Source organism: Dasypus novemcinctus, chromosome 5 (assembly GCF_030445035.2).
Source record: "Dasypus novemcinctus isolate mDasNov1 chromosome 5, mDasNov1.1.hap2, whole genome shotgun sequence".
Taxonomy (NCBI): Eukaryota; Metazoa; Chordata; class Mammalia; order Cingulata; family Dasypodidae; genus Dasypus; species Dasypus novemcinctus.
Genome location: NC_080677.1, coordinates 131,456,000 through 131,470,798, shown reverse-complemented (window position 1 = coordinate 131,470,798; position 14,799 = coordinate 131,456,000). Strand labels below are relative to the sequence as shown.

Below are 14,799 nucleotides of genomic sequence, written 5' to 3'. Positions count from 1 at the left end.
CGTAATTTCTATAGTGTGGAGAATACATTTCAGCTGCCATCACCATTTCTTCAGCAGAAAAGATAAAATCCACACTCCTCTGTCCTCTGCAAAAGGCCTTGGTCTACTGCTCCACTGCCATCGCACCTAACTTTCTCCCCAGACATGATCTCTATTCTCCTTTGCTCATGTTGTCCCTTCCACCTGCAAAGCTTGTGCCTGACCCATTTCTGCCTTCTGGCACTGCTCTGACACCACTGCCTCCTCCCCTCAAAGGGACCTCAGAGATTGCCCCAGATGAAATTAATCTAAACCTCCTTTTAATGCCACAGCATTTAGCTCAGAGTGTACAGTATTCATCTGCCCATCGCCTTGCTCAAGCCTCCAGGGTGAATCCTTGGAGAAGGGATCCTGCTTTTTCCTCCTGCTCCCCCACAGTGTTTGCTTGGCACAGGTCCCAGCACATAGGAGGCCCCCAGTAAATATTTGATTTGACTAGTAGCAGAATCAGACTTAGAAGGCAGATCTCGGGAATCCTAGTCAACAGCACTTTACTCGCTTCTTTTGACACCAACAAGTCAGAGAAAATGTTCCAGCAGTGGTTGGTGTCAGGCTGGTGGGAGAAGACCTTGGTTGTGGGCCAGGGGTTGAAAGTACTGCTGCAGTGGAGCTGCAGACGGCAATGAGTGAAGGGAGCCCTGGCTCCTGGCTAGGGGTCTGAGCTGGGTTCCTTCCTCTGCCCGCCTTTTTCTCCCCACCCCACCTTCTCCTTCTCTCCCCTTCCCCTCTTTCTTTATTCACTTACTTATTCCTTCTTTTTTTTTCCTTCTTGCTTTCAACAAACCCTGAGCATCTGCTTCTGGAAGGGTAACATGCTGTTTCTTTAATTCCTTTCTCCTCCAACCCCAGTTTATATCTGAAAACATCTCTATTCTCAGGACCCGGCTGCACAGAAAAACAAGACCCCAGCATGCAATCCAAGCCTCCCCTTGAATACCAAGGGATTGCTTTTGTTGCTTCTTCCTCCCCCGGGGTTCCTGAGGACCCATTCCTGCATATGCTGTCTCTCCTGCACTCAGCTGGCAGGCACTGCTTCCTAGTCTCCTGGGCCTGATTCTGGCAGTGCCTCACCTCGCCTGCTCCTTGGGGACCTGCCATCAGGGAAGGCTTCAATTTCTTTTTTCCTCCTAGGACATCTGGGATCAACTCCCTTCCTCCTCAGGCTGAGCAGATTCAGGGTGTTCTCCTTAGACTTTTCTCCCTAAATTGTCTTTCTGGGAGCGGGGAGGAGCCTTTGTGTCTGATGGTAAATATAGCCTTTCTGTTCCTCAGTCACAGGCAGGATGGGGGGCAGGGGGACAGAGCCCTTCCTAGGAAAGGCCCCTGAAAATGGCTTTGAGAGCCTGAGGTGGGGTAGGGGAGACCCTGGATGCTCATAGCCCAGCTCTTGGCATTGAGGCTGGCCATGTGTTTCTCTTTTTCCCAGATCTGGGGATAGTGGTGAAGGGAATTGGGTGGATTGGGGGAGCTCCCCAATCAGCCTATTGGTTGTTTTTTACCTTTTGTTGCCTGAGCATCTGTGTTCCCAAGAAGGGTGCCTTTGGGGAGAGCTTGTCCCATCTTACAGCCTCTCTCTTCCCTCTGCCTCCAAGGAAGTCAGAAATCTATGACTTGCTTTAACTTTTCAGTGTGTGAGAGAGAGAGATCTGCCTTTCCTTAGCCCAAGGGAAAAGCTCTCTTCTTGTCTCTGCCAACATGAGGACAGGAAGAGGGATGCTCTTTGCCTGGTCTGTTTTCTTTTGGAAGGATTCAAGTTCCCTCTGACTCCCCTGTCCTCCTTCTGGGATAAGAGCTGAAGCCTGTCCCACAAACGTGGGTGCCAGTAGTGGGAGGACAGCTGGCAAGGTCCCCCTTTTCCTCAGGGCCTAGCTTTCCCTCTCCACTAGTCTGGAGAGAAATGGGGGGCTCCAGGTATGCCTTCCCATTTTCTCTTTTCCTATGCCCAGCCCTTAAGGCCTCTCTCACCTTCTCTCAATTCCTGGACCTGGAAGGGAAGAAATTTCATTCAAATGTGAATCACCCTGGACTTAGGTCAGGCAACTCAGCATCCAGGGGGTGTTAATAGACTTGACATCAGGTCACAAGGGAAGCCTCTGCCACTGAAGGCTCTGGGCATCTTGGGATGTGAGTGAGGAAGCTGCTGGCGGTGGAGAGGGGCTAAGGGATGACTGAACAGGCAAGAGCCTCTGGTCTTTTTTAGTTAGCATCAGCTGGTGGAGCCACCTCCTTCTCTTCCCACTGGCTGCCTCCCTGAGTCACTGCCCACCCACCAGCAAATAAAAATGGGGTATCATCTGCTGGTCAATGGCCCCATTTGGCCCCAGTGTTTTCATCTCTTTGCTCCTGGGTAGAACGTGAGAGGCTCTCACTCTGGGCCTTGCTCCTTCCAGGCTCTGCTGCTTTTCCTCTGCCCTTTGTTCCTCCCTTCCCCCCACATCCCATGATGGCTCTCCCTGGTGACAAGACCCACCCCCTTGCTCCAAGGGCAGAGGCAGCTGCAAGCCTTCAGGAAACCCCACATGGCCCCATCCATCTAGACAGGTCTCTGATTGGGGCTGCAGGGGAGGGGACCCACGGCCGGCTGCTCAGCCGCGAGCAGCCGGCCGACTCCTCCCAGCCGCCCTGCTCAGCTGTCAACACTCGCCTCCCGGCCCTGACTTTCCCCGGGCCCTGCCTGGCTGCTCAGGCCGGGACACTCTGGTTCCTGAGACCCTCACGCAGCTCAGGCAGGCGGTGGGCAGGCGGCGGGCAGACACCCTGCCTGCCCTTGAGCATCCTCAGGCCTCCTTGCCTAAATAAGGGAGCTGCAGCGGGAGCCAGCCAGCTGGCCGAGGGGGAGGGGCCTGCGGCTAGGCCCGGGTTTTCCGAGGGGCAGGGCCGCCGCCGCCGCCGGGCCCGGAGCCCGCGGATTGGGCCTGCAAGGCGGGCCCCGCGCTGCCGGGGGAGGGCGGGCAGCTCAAGCGGGGGTATCCCCAGGCTGGAACCTCGCGCTCAGGCCCTTTCTTTCACCCAGTAGCTAGAATGTCCCTTTCTGCACCTCCCCCATGGAAGGCCCCGACAAACCCCAGAGGGGGCTTAGCGCGTGTGCGTGTGTTTGCGGGGAGCCGAGGGGTGCGTGCCCCTCTTGAGTCTCACCCACCCTTATCTCAAATCTCGGCGGGCCCGGGGCTTCTGACCCTGGGCTCCTTCCTCCCCGGGGCCCAGTCCGCCCACAAGCAGGCTTTGAGCGTCCGCTGTGTGGAGCTAGGCCAGGGCTTGGCGTGCTGGGGGACCAGACACCTGGGGCCGGCTTTCCCCCTTTAAATCAGGGTTCTGGGCCCTTCCAATCCGGGGGTGGGGACGGAATCCCCAGCGCCCTCCCTCGCCGCCTCAAGGCCGGCCCTCGCACCTGTCCTCGCGGCGCCCCTACCTAAGGGTCCCTGCCCCCCGCTTCTGGGCGCGCGAGTCCTAGGGGCTCCTCCGCGGAGCGAGGGGCAGGGGTGCGGGCGAGCGCTCGGCGCGGCTCAGCCAATGGCAAGGGCGGGCGCGCGGGCTGAGGCGGGGAGAGGGCGGCGCTGCGGGCGCGCGGCGGGAGGAGGCCGGGAGGCGGGGGCCGGAGCCCGAGGGGCGCGCGCCGCGTTAACCCTTCAGCGGCCGGGCCGAGCCGCAAGCGCAGCCCGAGCCGCCGGCGCCGGAGCCGCTGTCGGCGCCGCAGGCGGGCGGGCGAGGGCCGGGAGTGGGGGAGCCTGGCGCTCGGGGAGGGCGGGCGGGCAGGCGGGGCGCAGCGCGGGGACGCGGCGGAGCGGGGCCCGCGGCTCGGCGGGAGCCGGCAGACAGGTGTGCGGGCACCTCGGCCGGCGGCCCGAGCTCAGGCGGCTCCAGGCCGGGCCCGCGATCCGGAGTCGGGAGCTGAGCCGGGACCCCGCTCCCGCAGCCCAGTCCCGACCCCGCCCGTGCTCAGCTTGGCCGCGGGGTGAGGAGACCACGGCCGGGCCGGGCCACCCGAAGCCTAGTGTTGGGCCGGGCCGGGCCGGGGTGGGTGGGGGTCCGCCCGGCCCGCCCATGGGCTCAGGATGCCGGTGCGGAGGGGCCACGTCGCGCCGCAGAATACCTTCCTGGACACCATCATCCGCAAGTTTGAGGGCCAGAGTGAGTGGGGGAGGGGGGGGGAAGGGGAGGGGGTTCTGGGGCGGGCCAAGCTCCCTCGAGTGTGGATGGGGGGCGTGCCCGGGCCGTGTGTTCCGCCAAGTGGGGAGTCAAATGGGGGCTAGTGGGCCCCGAGGCGCTGGCCGGGGGTTGCCAGGCAAAGCTTGGTGCTCCGAGGGCTGTGGGCATGGGGCCAAGGGTCTGGTGTTGGGTCACCGGACCCCTAGGTGCAGCTCAGGTTTCTGGGATCCGGGAGGGAAGGGAGAAAAAGAGGATGGGAGTGCGCAGGTGTCCCCAACTCTGGGCGTCTGGATGTGGATGGGGTGGTGGGAGTGCAAGAACATGAGAATGTGTATGCCCCAAACTGCGGGACCCTAGGTGTACTGTGTATCGCTGGTCTTGACTCTATTGTACGTGAGAGACTGAGGGCTCAGCGCCTAATCTGCTCTTGTGCGTGGGGGGCGTGTGTCTGACCCTGAGCCTGTGTGTGTTATTCCTGAGTTGGATCCCGAATGGGCAGTGGGGGTGGACCTGTGCCAAGGCTACGAGACCGTGGGTCCTGGGGTGAGGGGGTGTCCTGGAGCTGAAGCTGGCTTTGAGGCTGTCGTGCCCCCATGTTGTGGATTTCCCTGCCCTGGGCACTGCCCCTCAATCTCCTTATGGGGACTGCAGCACCCCCTAATGCTGGCTTGGTAGGGAAGGCCTCCAGAAAGCGTCCCAGGCCAGGTGAATATTCTGGGCGCAGACATCTGCACCCACCCTGTGTGCGTATGCCTGTACCCAAGGTTGGATATGCTGTGGCCTCAGTGGGTGTGACTGCCAAGGGCCCCAGGAGCTGGAAGAGGGTGACATTCCTTGCACATGACCCGGTGAGCACAGGACAACGTGTGCTTGTAACCATGGTGGGAGGGAAGGGAGGGGCTTAGTCCGGTGGGAAGCATTGTCTGAGGCTGAGGAACAGGATGATCTTGAAGGGGAGGAGAGAGTGATATTGGTGGAGGGGAGCGGGGCCCAGGGGCTTTCCTTACCCCAGAGGAGGCTGTGTAGGCAAAGGGAAGAGCATTGGGCTGGGATTCAGGGGCCTGGCTTCTGGTCTCATCTCTGCCACTGACTGCCACGTGACCTTGAATGCTCTCTTCCCTCTCTGGGTCTCAGTTTCCACATCTGTGAAGGAGGGGTCAGGCCGATGGGGCCTTTAAGCTCTCCACACTCCTGGTGTTCCTGGATCTCTGTGAAGGTGGTGGGGGTGGGGCTTGCATTCGAAGAAACTCCCTCTTCTTTCCAAGGCCTGGGAGTCAGGACAAGGGGTGGTTTTTCTTCTATGAAACTGATGTGTGTGGCTGGTAGACTATGGACTGTCTTGGACTGAGATGGAGAGAGAGGCAGAGCTAGCAGGGCTTTTCATGTGACAACGAGCCCTGATTCCTGGGGTTGACAGCTACCTGGGGAACTGACCCAAAGATGACCCAACTCCAAAAAGTAACTTCCTGGAGGCCAAGGGAAGGGGCACTGAGGACGGTGGGAGAATGCCAGATTCTGATGGCCCCAGCCTGCCTCAGTGGCCAGGGCTTGCCCATGGACTTGCCCAGAACCACACAACCTGAGGGCTGTGCCCACTCAGATTGGGAGGGGGCAGGGTTCTGACTGCTGCTGAAAGCCCCAGCATGAAAGGCCCAAGTGGCCGGAAACTTCTGTGTTTATAAAAAGCTCTTATCCCTGGAGCATCTTCCTTGGCACAAGCCAGAGCTGCTGCCCGCCCATTGCCTGCCCGCCAGTCTGGCTCTTGGGGCAGACATGGAGAGGGTGAGCCAAAATCTAGCTGAAATTGGCCCATTGGGGCTTCTCTCCATGACGGGGCCAAACTGAAGAAGGCCTTGCATCCTTGGGAAAGGTCCCCTTTCCTGGGTCCATCTTGTCACAAGTGGGCCACTGACTCAAGTTTCCAGGTTCAGAGCAGCAGGTTCCTTTCCATGCCCCCTATGACCTTGGGCCTTTTCCTGTGACCCTCAGCTTATTCCTTTGCCTTCTGCCAAATCTAGGTTCAAAATCTGGCAGTGTCATTTACAAACTGCAAGACTGGGTATGTTTCTTAACTTCTCTTGAGCTTCAGTTTCTTCATCAATGAAACCAGGATAATAATACCTACCTGATGGGATTGTCAGAGCGTTCCATGAGATAAACCACCCAGCACATAGCAGGTTTTCAACATGTCACTTCTGTCATCCTAGTTAGCTGCACCCACTCTCCAGCCCCTGGCCACTCTTGGAGGTGGTGAGGAAGAGTCCCAGGGCGGTACTGACCTGGAGGGTCCGCAGATACTTGGAGAAGTAAATTTCTAGGGACTCCTGGGGTAAGGAGCGACTCAGGGAGCGACCCTAGTCTGAGAGAGTGGGGATCAAGAGGAAGAAGTCAGAGGAGTAAAGGCAAGGCTGCTGCGCCTGGGCCGCCATCACCGGCCTTTCCCAGGATCCTTCTCCAGGCCTAGTGTTTATCCCTTCACCGCGGCTGCTGACACGCGTTGCTGACACCCGCCCAGGCTGGCCTCGGCCCCGGGCGCGGAGGGGGCGGCGTGTTGCTGGCTGCCTGCCCGGGGGAAGCCACGCAGCCAGCCCGCGGCCCGGGCAGGGGGGGAGGGGGCGCGCCCGCCGGGCCGGCCCAGCGGAGGCACCTGTGTCGGGCACAGCTGGGCTAGGCCCCTGCGGGGACCCCATGCCCCACTGTGCTCCCTGGGGCGGAGAGTCTCCCGGCGGCTGTGTGTGAATGTGGGGAAGGGCTAGGAGCCCCCGAGGCAGGGGTCCCCCTGCTCATGTCCTGGCCTATCCCCGCCCCCCTGCCCCCAGGCCGCAAGTTCATCATCGCCAACGCTCGGGTGGAGAACTGCGCCGTCATCTACTGCAACGACGGCTTCTGTGAGCTGTGCGGCTACTCGCGGGCCGAGGTGATGCAGCGGCCTTGCACCTGCGACTTCCTGCACGGGCCGCGCACGCAGCGCCGAGCCGCCGCGCAGATCGCGCAGGCCTTGCTGGGCGCCGAGGAGCGCAAAGTGGAAATCGCCTTCTATCGCAAGGATGGTAGGCACGGGCCGGGGGCGGGGCCACAGCCAAAGGGGCGGGGCCAGGGCGAAAGCGGTGGGGTGGGGTGGGAGCTGGGCGGCTGGAAAATGGCGGGACCTGGGGGGCTTACGCAGGGGCATCGAACACCGGAGGCGTAGTCCAAGCTGGAGCCATTGGAGTGTGCCAGGTGGGAGGCGCGGGCTGGCAGTTGGGGCTGCAGGGAGGTCTGGGTCTCTCACTCTGGCGGGGTGGTTTTTCGGGGTGGCCAAAGGGCTTCTTGGCTGTGGGCCTGGAGCTTCTGGTTCCTTCCTCCCTGTGGGCGTGGTGAGCCAGGGCACCTGGAGTTTGACGGGGCCAGGATGGCACCAGGATGGCACCAGGATGGCAGGTGCGTGCGTGGGCTGAGGTAATAGAAGGTCAGGCTGAGGGCTGGACTCTGACCCCTGGCCAAAGCCTCTAGCTACCCTAGGGCCGGCTCTGCCAGCTGACTGGTCTGGGAAGAAGTGTCTGAGGGGTGAGGTGGGGACAACTGCCCTTCTCCTGTCCCCTCTCCTGCACTTCAACAGCACCTGGGCTGGGGCAGTGCCTCTCCCCACAACCTCAGTTCCCTTTGTCTCATCTATTGAGAGCCTGCCCGCCTCTCCCCAGTGCGCCAGGTGTCTCAGCTCAGCCACAGTCTCCCAGCCCAGCTGCTCTGGGCTTCCGGAGAGCGGATAAACAGAGCCCTGGGCGGAGCTGCTCCCCCACCCGGGCCTGCCCCATTGGGGTGGGCTCTGTTCAGGGGGTGTGTGCAGGCATCAGAGGGCTGGGGAGGGGGCTGCAGAATGCAGCTGGACGGCCCACCGGTGCCCAAACCCTGCTGCTCATCCCTGTGTATTCAACAAGCAGTCACGGAACACCTGTGAGCCAGGCGCACTGCTAGGCTCTTGGAGCTATGGCAGTGAGCAAAAGAGAAGAGGTTCCTGACTTCTAGGGGCACACCTTGCCTCCTGCTGTGGGGGAGGCAAAATGAGGATGCCCCCAGGAGCACTGTCTCTGTCTGTATCAGGATAACCCTATAAAGGCTTGCCTCTACCACCTCATCCTCTCCCCACCTCTGCTTTGCAGGCATGCACAGTCTGACATCATTAGGCTGGATTAGGGGGTCACTGCCACAGGTCCTATGGAAGGGGGTTTGTTTATAGCAAACGGGTTCTGTGCTGGGAGACAGTTACTGTGAGACTAGATTGCAAACTCTGTGAAGGCAGTGGTTTCTGTCTATTTTTTTCCCTCCCTCACTGATGTGTACCCAGAACCTTAATCAGAGCAAATCTGCTTGCTGGTGATCTAGTAAAAGCTAACATGGGTGGAGAGATTCTGTGTGCTGGGCACTGGGCTAACTGTTTCACTTACATTATCTCATGTAGTCTTCACAAAAACCCTGGGAAGTAGATTCTATTTTTTATCCTTACTTTATGGATGAGGAAATGAAGTCCAGAGAAATAAAGTAACGTCCCCAAAGTTACAGCTAAAAGACTGTAACAGAGCTGGGAGTGGAACCTGTGTCCGACCAGAGCCCTATCCACTGTGCTCTATTGTCTGTCATAAATTAAAAATGACACCCACATAGTCAGAGGTGTACCTGTATATTGCATATTTATTTAAAATTTTATTTTAAAAGTTTGAAAATCATTGGTGGAAGGAACGAAAAGAGTATGAACACTTAAATCTCAAATTCAGGTCTAACACTTGAAATTATGTAATATTGGGCAAGTCAGTTAACTTCCCTGAGCCTGTTTCTGTTTTGCAAAATGGGATAATATACCTTGCTAGGGAACCTCATGGGGATGCTGTGAGAGTCTTTAGAGAGAAAGCTCATGACATTGCCTTAACCTTGAAAACACTGTGCAAAACCCACTTATGGACACCAACTTGTGTCGTGTGATTTGGTGGGAGGGACCTGGAAGCATCTGTCTTTGGCTGTTGTGTGTGGAGGGTCCTCCTTAGTGGAACTGGCCCTCCCTCCTGCCCCAGCCTGCCTCCTTTGGGAAAGGGATGGCCATTGGACCCCTGCAGAGGTATCGTGGAATCTTGGAGCTGGAGGTGACCTCATGGATCATTTAATCCAACCCACTTGAGTTACAGATGAAGAAACTGAGAACTAGTGGTCTGGTAACCAGAGAATCCGTGGAGGGAGAGGGTCTAGATCACGGGCGTTCGACTCCCAAGTGCAGTTCTCCTTCCACTCTCCAGATTACTATTCCAAATAATTTTGGCAATCCAGGAAACCCTCTGCCAGCCATCTCTCCATCGCTGCCTGTCCCTTCCTTGCTCTCACCTAGTTTCATGTGGGTCCCCACTTATCCTGGAATTCTGGGCCTAGGAGGAAGACAGATTTCCTCAGCCTCCCCTTCCTCCACTTTGAAACACTCAGTTCCTTGCGTAGATCCCAGGGGCCTCCTGACCTGAGTGTGTATGTGTGTGTGTGTGCGCGCGCGCTTGTGCAGGGGCCAGGGAGGGAGGCAGAGGTAAGGAATGCCAGGGTCACCTCGTGTTCCCCTCCAGGTCTTTCTCAGGGTCTCTGCCTGGGTCAGCAATAGGGGAGTGGGTCCCCGGGCTGGGGTAGCTAGGAAGGAGGCAGGACCTTTTGCTGGCAGGCGCCACCATGGACAGCTGTGCTGTATCCGTGCCTCTAGCCTGGCTCTGTGCAGTATCAGGGCCTGGAGCCAGACAGCCCCATTATTCAGTTGCTGGGACTGCTGGGATGTGGGGGGAGTGCGGGGTGGGCCGGAAGGAGAGACACAATGCCGGGGACCGTGGAGTGTTCACTGGCGACACCCCTCAAGTCAGGCCCAGGCTAGAGATGGGATTGGGAGTAGAGCCCAGCGGTGTGGGGCCAGGGGCGGTAGCCTTCCTGCTGGCTGCCCCTGCAGGGCCCTGGGGCGGCACCTTGGGCAGCAGGTGCTGGGTACATGCCTCTGTTCCCACGTCTCTGTAGGGGTGGGGTGCCTTAGATTGAGGCTCCTCCTCATGCCCTCCCCTCCCCTGGACCTTGTGGAGGCTTCCACTCTCCTTCCCTTGCTTTCTCTCTGCCCCTCCTTCCCACCTCTCTGCTCCGCTCCTTCCTGCTGCCCCTCTGCCCCCCAGCACTCATGTGCTCCGTCTGCCTGCACCCCATATTTCTACCCACATCTCTGGCCTGCCTACCTTTGTCGCCTGGAGCCTGCTGCTCTCAGTCCCCTTGGTCTTTTTTTTTCCTTTTCTTTTTTCATTTATATTCACCTTTCCCGTGGTCTTTCTCGCCTTCTTCCTGCATCTTCTTCCCTTTCTTCAGCCCCCTTGAGCTCTTCTCCTTGCCTCTTGCTCTCTGTCTTGGTGTCCCCCACCAAGGCATCTGGGCATCTGTCTCGCCGTCTCTGCCTGGCTTCCCACAGCTCTGACTGTCCTGGTCTGGTCTCCATGTCCCTGTGTCCCCTGGAGCCTGTGCGTGGGTGGGGATGGGGGTGTCTCTGGAGGAGAGTGTGTCGGCTTCTCCACTCCAGCTGCAGGCTGGTTGCCATGGTAACAGGGTCAGAGGGTCCCCACTGCAGCAGCTGAAGCTGCTGGGTTGGGGGAGGGGTGGGGCCCGCAGCCCAGGTCAGCCCCCTATCTGCTCTCTTCTGACCCCAGTGCCTGTGGGGGGCCAGAGCCCCGGAGGAGGCCCCCACATTCACCAGTCTACTGTCCTCAGACCCGCTTCCCAGGTGCTTGTGCACGGAGTTCTTGCACCAGCAGCTCCTCGGGCCTGCTGGGGCTTGCACACCCCACAGGCCTTTTCTCTGGGTCCTCCCTCCTTGCCTCTCCCCATCTCCTCCCTGTCTCTCTTCTTTTTTTTAAAGATTTATTTTATTTATTTCTCTCCCCTTCCCCCCTGTTGTCAGTTTTCTGTGTCCATTCGCTGTGTGTTCTTCTGTGTCTGCTTGTATTCTTGTCACGTGGCACCGGGCAACTGTGTCCCTTTTTTTGTTGTTGTTGTGTCATCTTGCTGCGTCAGGTCTCTGGGTGTGTGGCACCACTCCTGGGCAGGCTGTGCTTTTTTTGTGTGGGGCAACTCTCCTTGCGGGGCATACTCCTTGCAAGTGGGGCACCCCTACGTGGGGAACACCCCTGCGTGGCATGGCACTCCTTGTGCATGGCAGCACTGCATCCTGGCCAGCTCCGCACGGGTCAGGGGGCCCTGGGTATGGAACCCTGGACCCTCCGTATGGTAGGTGGACACTCTGTCAGTTGAGCCACGTTGGCTCCCCCTCCTTGTCTCTTAAACCAGGTTCCCTCCTCTGACACTGAGGCCTCGGCCCCCCTCCCTGCTCCATCATGGCTGACCCCTCCCCAAGCTCAGACACCCACTCCCTCTCATGCAATCTGTCACCTTCAGGTCCCCAGGACCCCATTAGTCTGCATTGGTGATGAGGATGCCTTTCCAGGAAGTGAAAGCCCGAGAAGCCCCGGGATAATTTGAGATTGGGAAGGCAGGTAGAGGATGTTGTCCTTGAGTCGGGAAACAGACCAGAATGGAGGGACTGTGGTTAGACACAAGAAAGCACTTCTCGTGGAGCTAAAGCCATAGACAGAGATGTCCCTCTATTTATGGCAGAGCTGGTGCAGTTTGGAGATGGACAGGTGAGATGGTGTTCTGAGCTCCTCCTCTGGTCAGAGCCGCCTCAGGCTGCCACGTGAGGGGCCCAGGGGTCCGAGGGGCTGTCATGGGCCCTCCTCGGAGCCCACCCGCCTCTATTAGCACGCTTCCCTCTGTGGCTTCCTTCCTGCAACTTGACCCATGAGGCAGGAGGCTTGGAGGGGCTCGGGAGAGGGGGCCCACTCGTCATGAGCTAGAGTGGGGTGCCCTGACCTGCTTGGGGAGCTTCCTGTCCCAGTCCCACCCCAGGGGGTGAGGCAGGCATGACGCGGTTTATGGGTGTCGTCCTCGCTGGGATCTGGAGAGTGTCGGGAGGGCGACTCCTAGATGTTGTGTCTTCTGCAGCCCCCGGAGAGGAGCTATGTAAATATTTGTGCAGAGCCGTCTAGGATGGAAGCAGAGTTCCACGGTGGCCTTGGGCTCTGGGGAAGCAAAGGGCAGGCCTGGTGGTGTGAGTTGGGGTGAGACCCGGCCTCTTTTCTGCCCAGAGGTGGCTTCCTGTGTGGTGCCATTCCAAGAAAGAGGTTCCAAGAAAGCCCTTTTGCTCTCAAACATCTTCCCCACAGTGCCTGAAATGCCTCTGTAGAGAACTTTCCTCTTGGATTAAGAATTATCCTTTTTCTTAAAAAACTGGGTTCTTTCTTCCCCACCCCTCCCCCATGCACAGGGAGGAGTATAGGAAGAATTTAGTCCTTTAGTGTGACATGGGGAGAAGGGACTTGTGATCAGAGCTCGGAGGAGAGGAGGGACACCTGGGACTGTTGGCACAAATGGGAGAGGTTCAGATGAGCCATTGTCACCTTGTCCTCAGTCCAGGGGCCCACAAAGGATCTTTTTATGCTCTGGATTCTGGTTGGTCTCAAATGGATCCCTCTACTTTTTGGTCTTTTGTCTACTGGATGAGAAGTGCCTTAAGGGCCAGGGCAATCTTTTTTCCTTTGCCCCACCCATCTCCAATAGCTCATGCACCCAGTTCTGGATGAGGTTGTTATGTCTGTCTTCCTTATGAGAGTGTAAGCTCCATGAGGGCAGAACGCAGCCCTGTCTGTTCTCTCTTGTATCTGTGTGTCTTGTGCAAAGCTCAGTACATATTTGCTGAATGAATGAATGAAAGAATGAATGAGGTGGGCAGTGTTACCACACTGGAGAAGCCCTGTACCGGGAATCAGGTGACTTGGGATCAATTCCTGACTCCGTTACATAGTAGCTGTGTGACCTTGGGTAAATCACTACACAACTCTGGGCCTCAGTCTGCACCTCTGTGCAGAACCTTCGAGTAATAGAATGTCAGGGTGGGGAAGGCCCAAGGAAGGTAGGACCAGCAAGAAGGCTGTGGTGGCCACTGAGAGAGCCCTGCCAAGTGGATGGGGACATTGCATGGCTTAGGGGGAAGGCAGCTGGGAGCTCACAGCCTGCCCACCCCCAGAGGGGGACCAAGGAGACCTTGGTGGGGGGCGGGGGGAGTTTTTAGAGCTGCCGGAGAGGAAGTGGCAGCTGCATCAGCAGCACACACAGGCACACTCATTGTTGTGGCTATGCTTTACAGTTTGCAAATTGGGGACACATATTTTATGTCAGGTGGTCCGCATGGCCCTCTGAGAGGTAGGATCCTCTCTGTCATTTTACAGAAGGGAAATGTTTGCTTAGAAAGGCTGAGACTTGCCCAAGTTTCTCCAGCTGGTGGTAGCTGAGTTGGAATGTGATCCCAGATTTACCCTCTCAGCTCCGGGGCCCTGCGCAGCCTGGAACACCACTGCACGGCGTGTCTTGTCCTAGCGGGCCCTTTTGGGGGGGTAACAGGCTCAGGCCTTCAAGAAACTTGGGTTTTAGCTCTGGTTCTGCTACTGACCTTGGCCAGAATTCTCCGAGAGCCTCAATGCCTCATTTGCTCAGTGGGATAATAACACGGCTCCTTCCACGCACTGCGTGGGGAGGTTCCGCAAATGAGATGACAGACGCCAAAACCTTCCAAAGCAGTACCCAGTGCCAGGCCAGTGCCAGCACTCATGCTTGCCAGTAAGCAAGGCATCAGCCACATGGCCGCAGATCCTGGCCGGTGCTGCTGCGACCCTGGGAAGGGAGCCCAGGCTGCCCCTCCCCCCTCCGTGTTCCCTCCGGTGCTCCCCTCCCCCCTCTGCTCTCCACCTCTGCCTGCCTCTCCCCCTCCCTCCTGAGGCTCCTCCTGACCCCAAAGCTGGCCTCTCCCCCAAATAATTAAAACCACAATATTTGTGTTCTTGTGTGTGTTTTTTCTTTCTCTTTTATTATTTCCTTTTATCTTACTCCCAGCCCAATTACCCTCCCCATAGGCAACTATTCAAAAGTACTTAATGTAAATGTTTTGCTTGCATCTGTTCTTGCAAAATGTGTCTTTTGCTTGCATGCATATAGGTTTAATTTATGTAAATGATATTGTGCTATATATTATATTCTGGTGTTTGCTTTTCTTACATAAAAACATGCCTTGAAGTCTGTCCAGGATTGCCATTTGCCTTCTAATCTGTAGTTCCTTTTCCGTGGTGCGCGTAAATCACATTTTACCTCCCCGCCTTCCCAGGGAGGGATCCCCGGATTGTCTTCAGTTCTGGGCCACCATAAATAGTGTTGCATGAACATCCTCGTACATGTTCCCTTTCGGACTTGTGTGAGGATGTTTTTAGGGTACATACCCAAGACTGGGCCCACCGGATCACAGAGTATGTGCACACTAAATGCAATCAAGTACTGCCACATCGTTCTCCAGGCTGCCTGTGCTCATTCCACCCTCCTAAACAGAGCATGCGATTCCCACACCCCCACATCCTCACACTTGGCATCATCTACTTCTCTAATTTTTGCCAATCTCATAGGGAAAGTGATATCTTGTCACTTTAATTTGCATTTCTTTGATTTCTTGTGAGTCTAAGCATCCTTAGGCTTGATAGCCTT

General features: G+C 57.5%; 1 protein-coding gene across 3 annotated transcripts in view; it reads left to right on the top strand.

The window, feature by feature from the left end:
• Nucleotides 1-3,906: 3,906 nt before the first annotated feature.
• KCNH2 (potassium voltage-gated channel subfamily H member 2) overlaps nucleotides 3,907-14,799 on the top strand; it is a 34,245-nt gene continuing 23,352 nt past the window's right edge. The window contains exons 1-2 of one of the 3 annotated variants that reach the window (XM_058297576.2): nucleotides 3,907-4,167; nucleotides 7,005-7,235. In XM_058297576.2, the coding sequence (XP_058153559.1) occupies nucleotides 4,092-4,167; nucleotides 7,005-7,235 (307 nt within the window). In that variant the 5' untranslated portion in view covers nucleotides 3,907-4,091. The remainder of the gene's footprint in view (nucleotides 4,168-7,004; nucleotides 7,236-14,799) is intronic. The other 2 variants (XM_058297575.2, XM_004458267.5) reach the window with 2 other exon arrangements.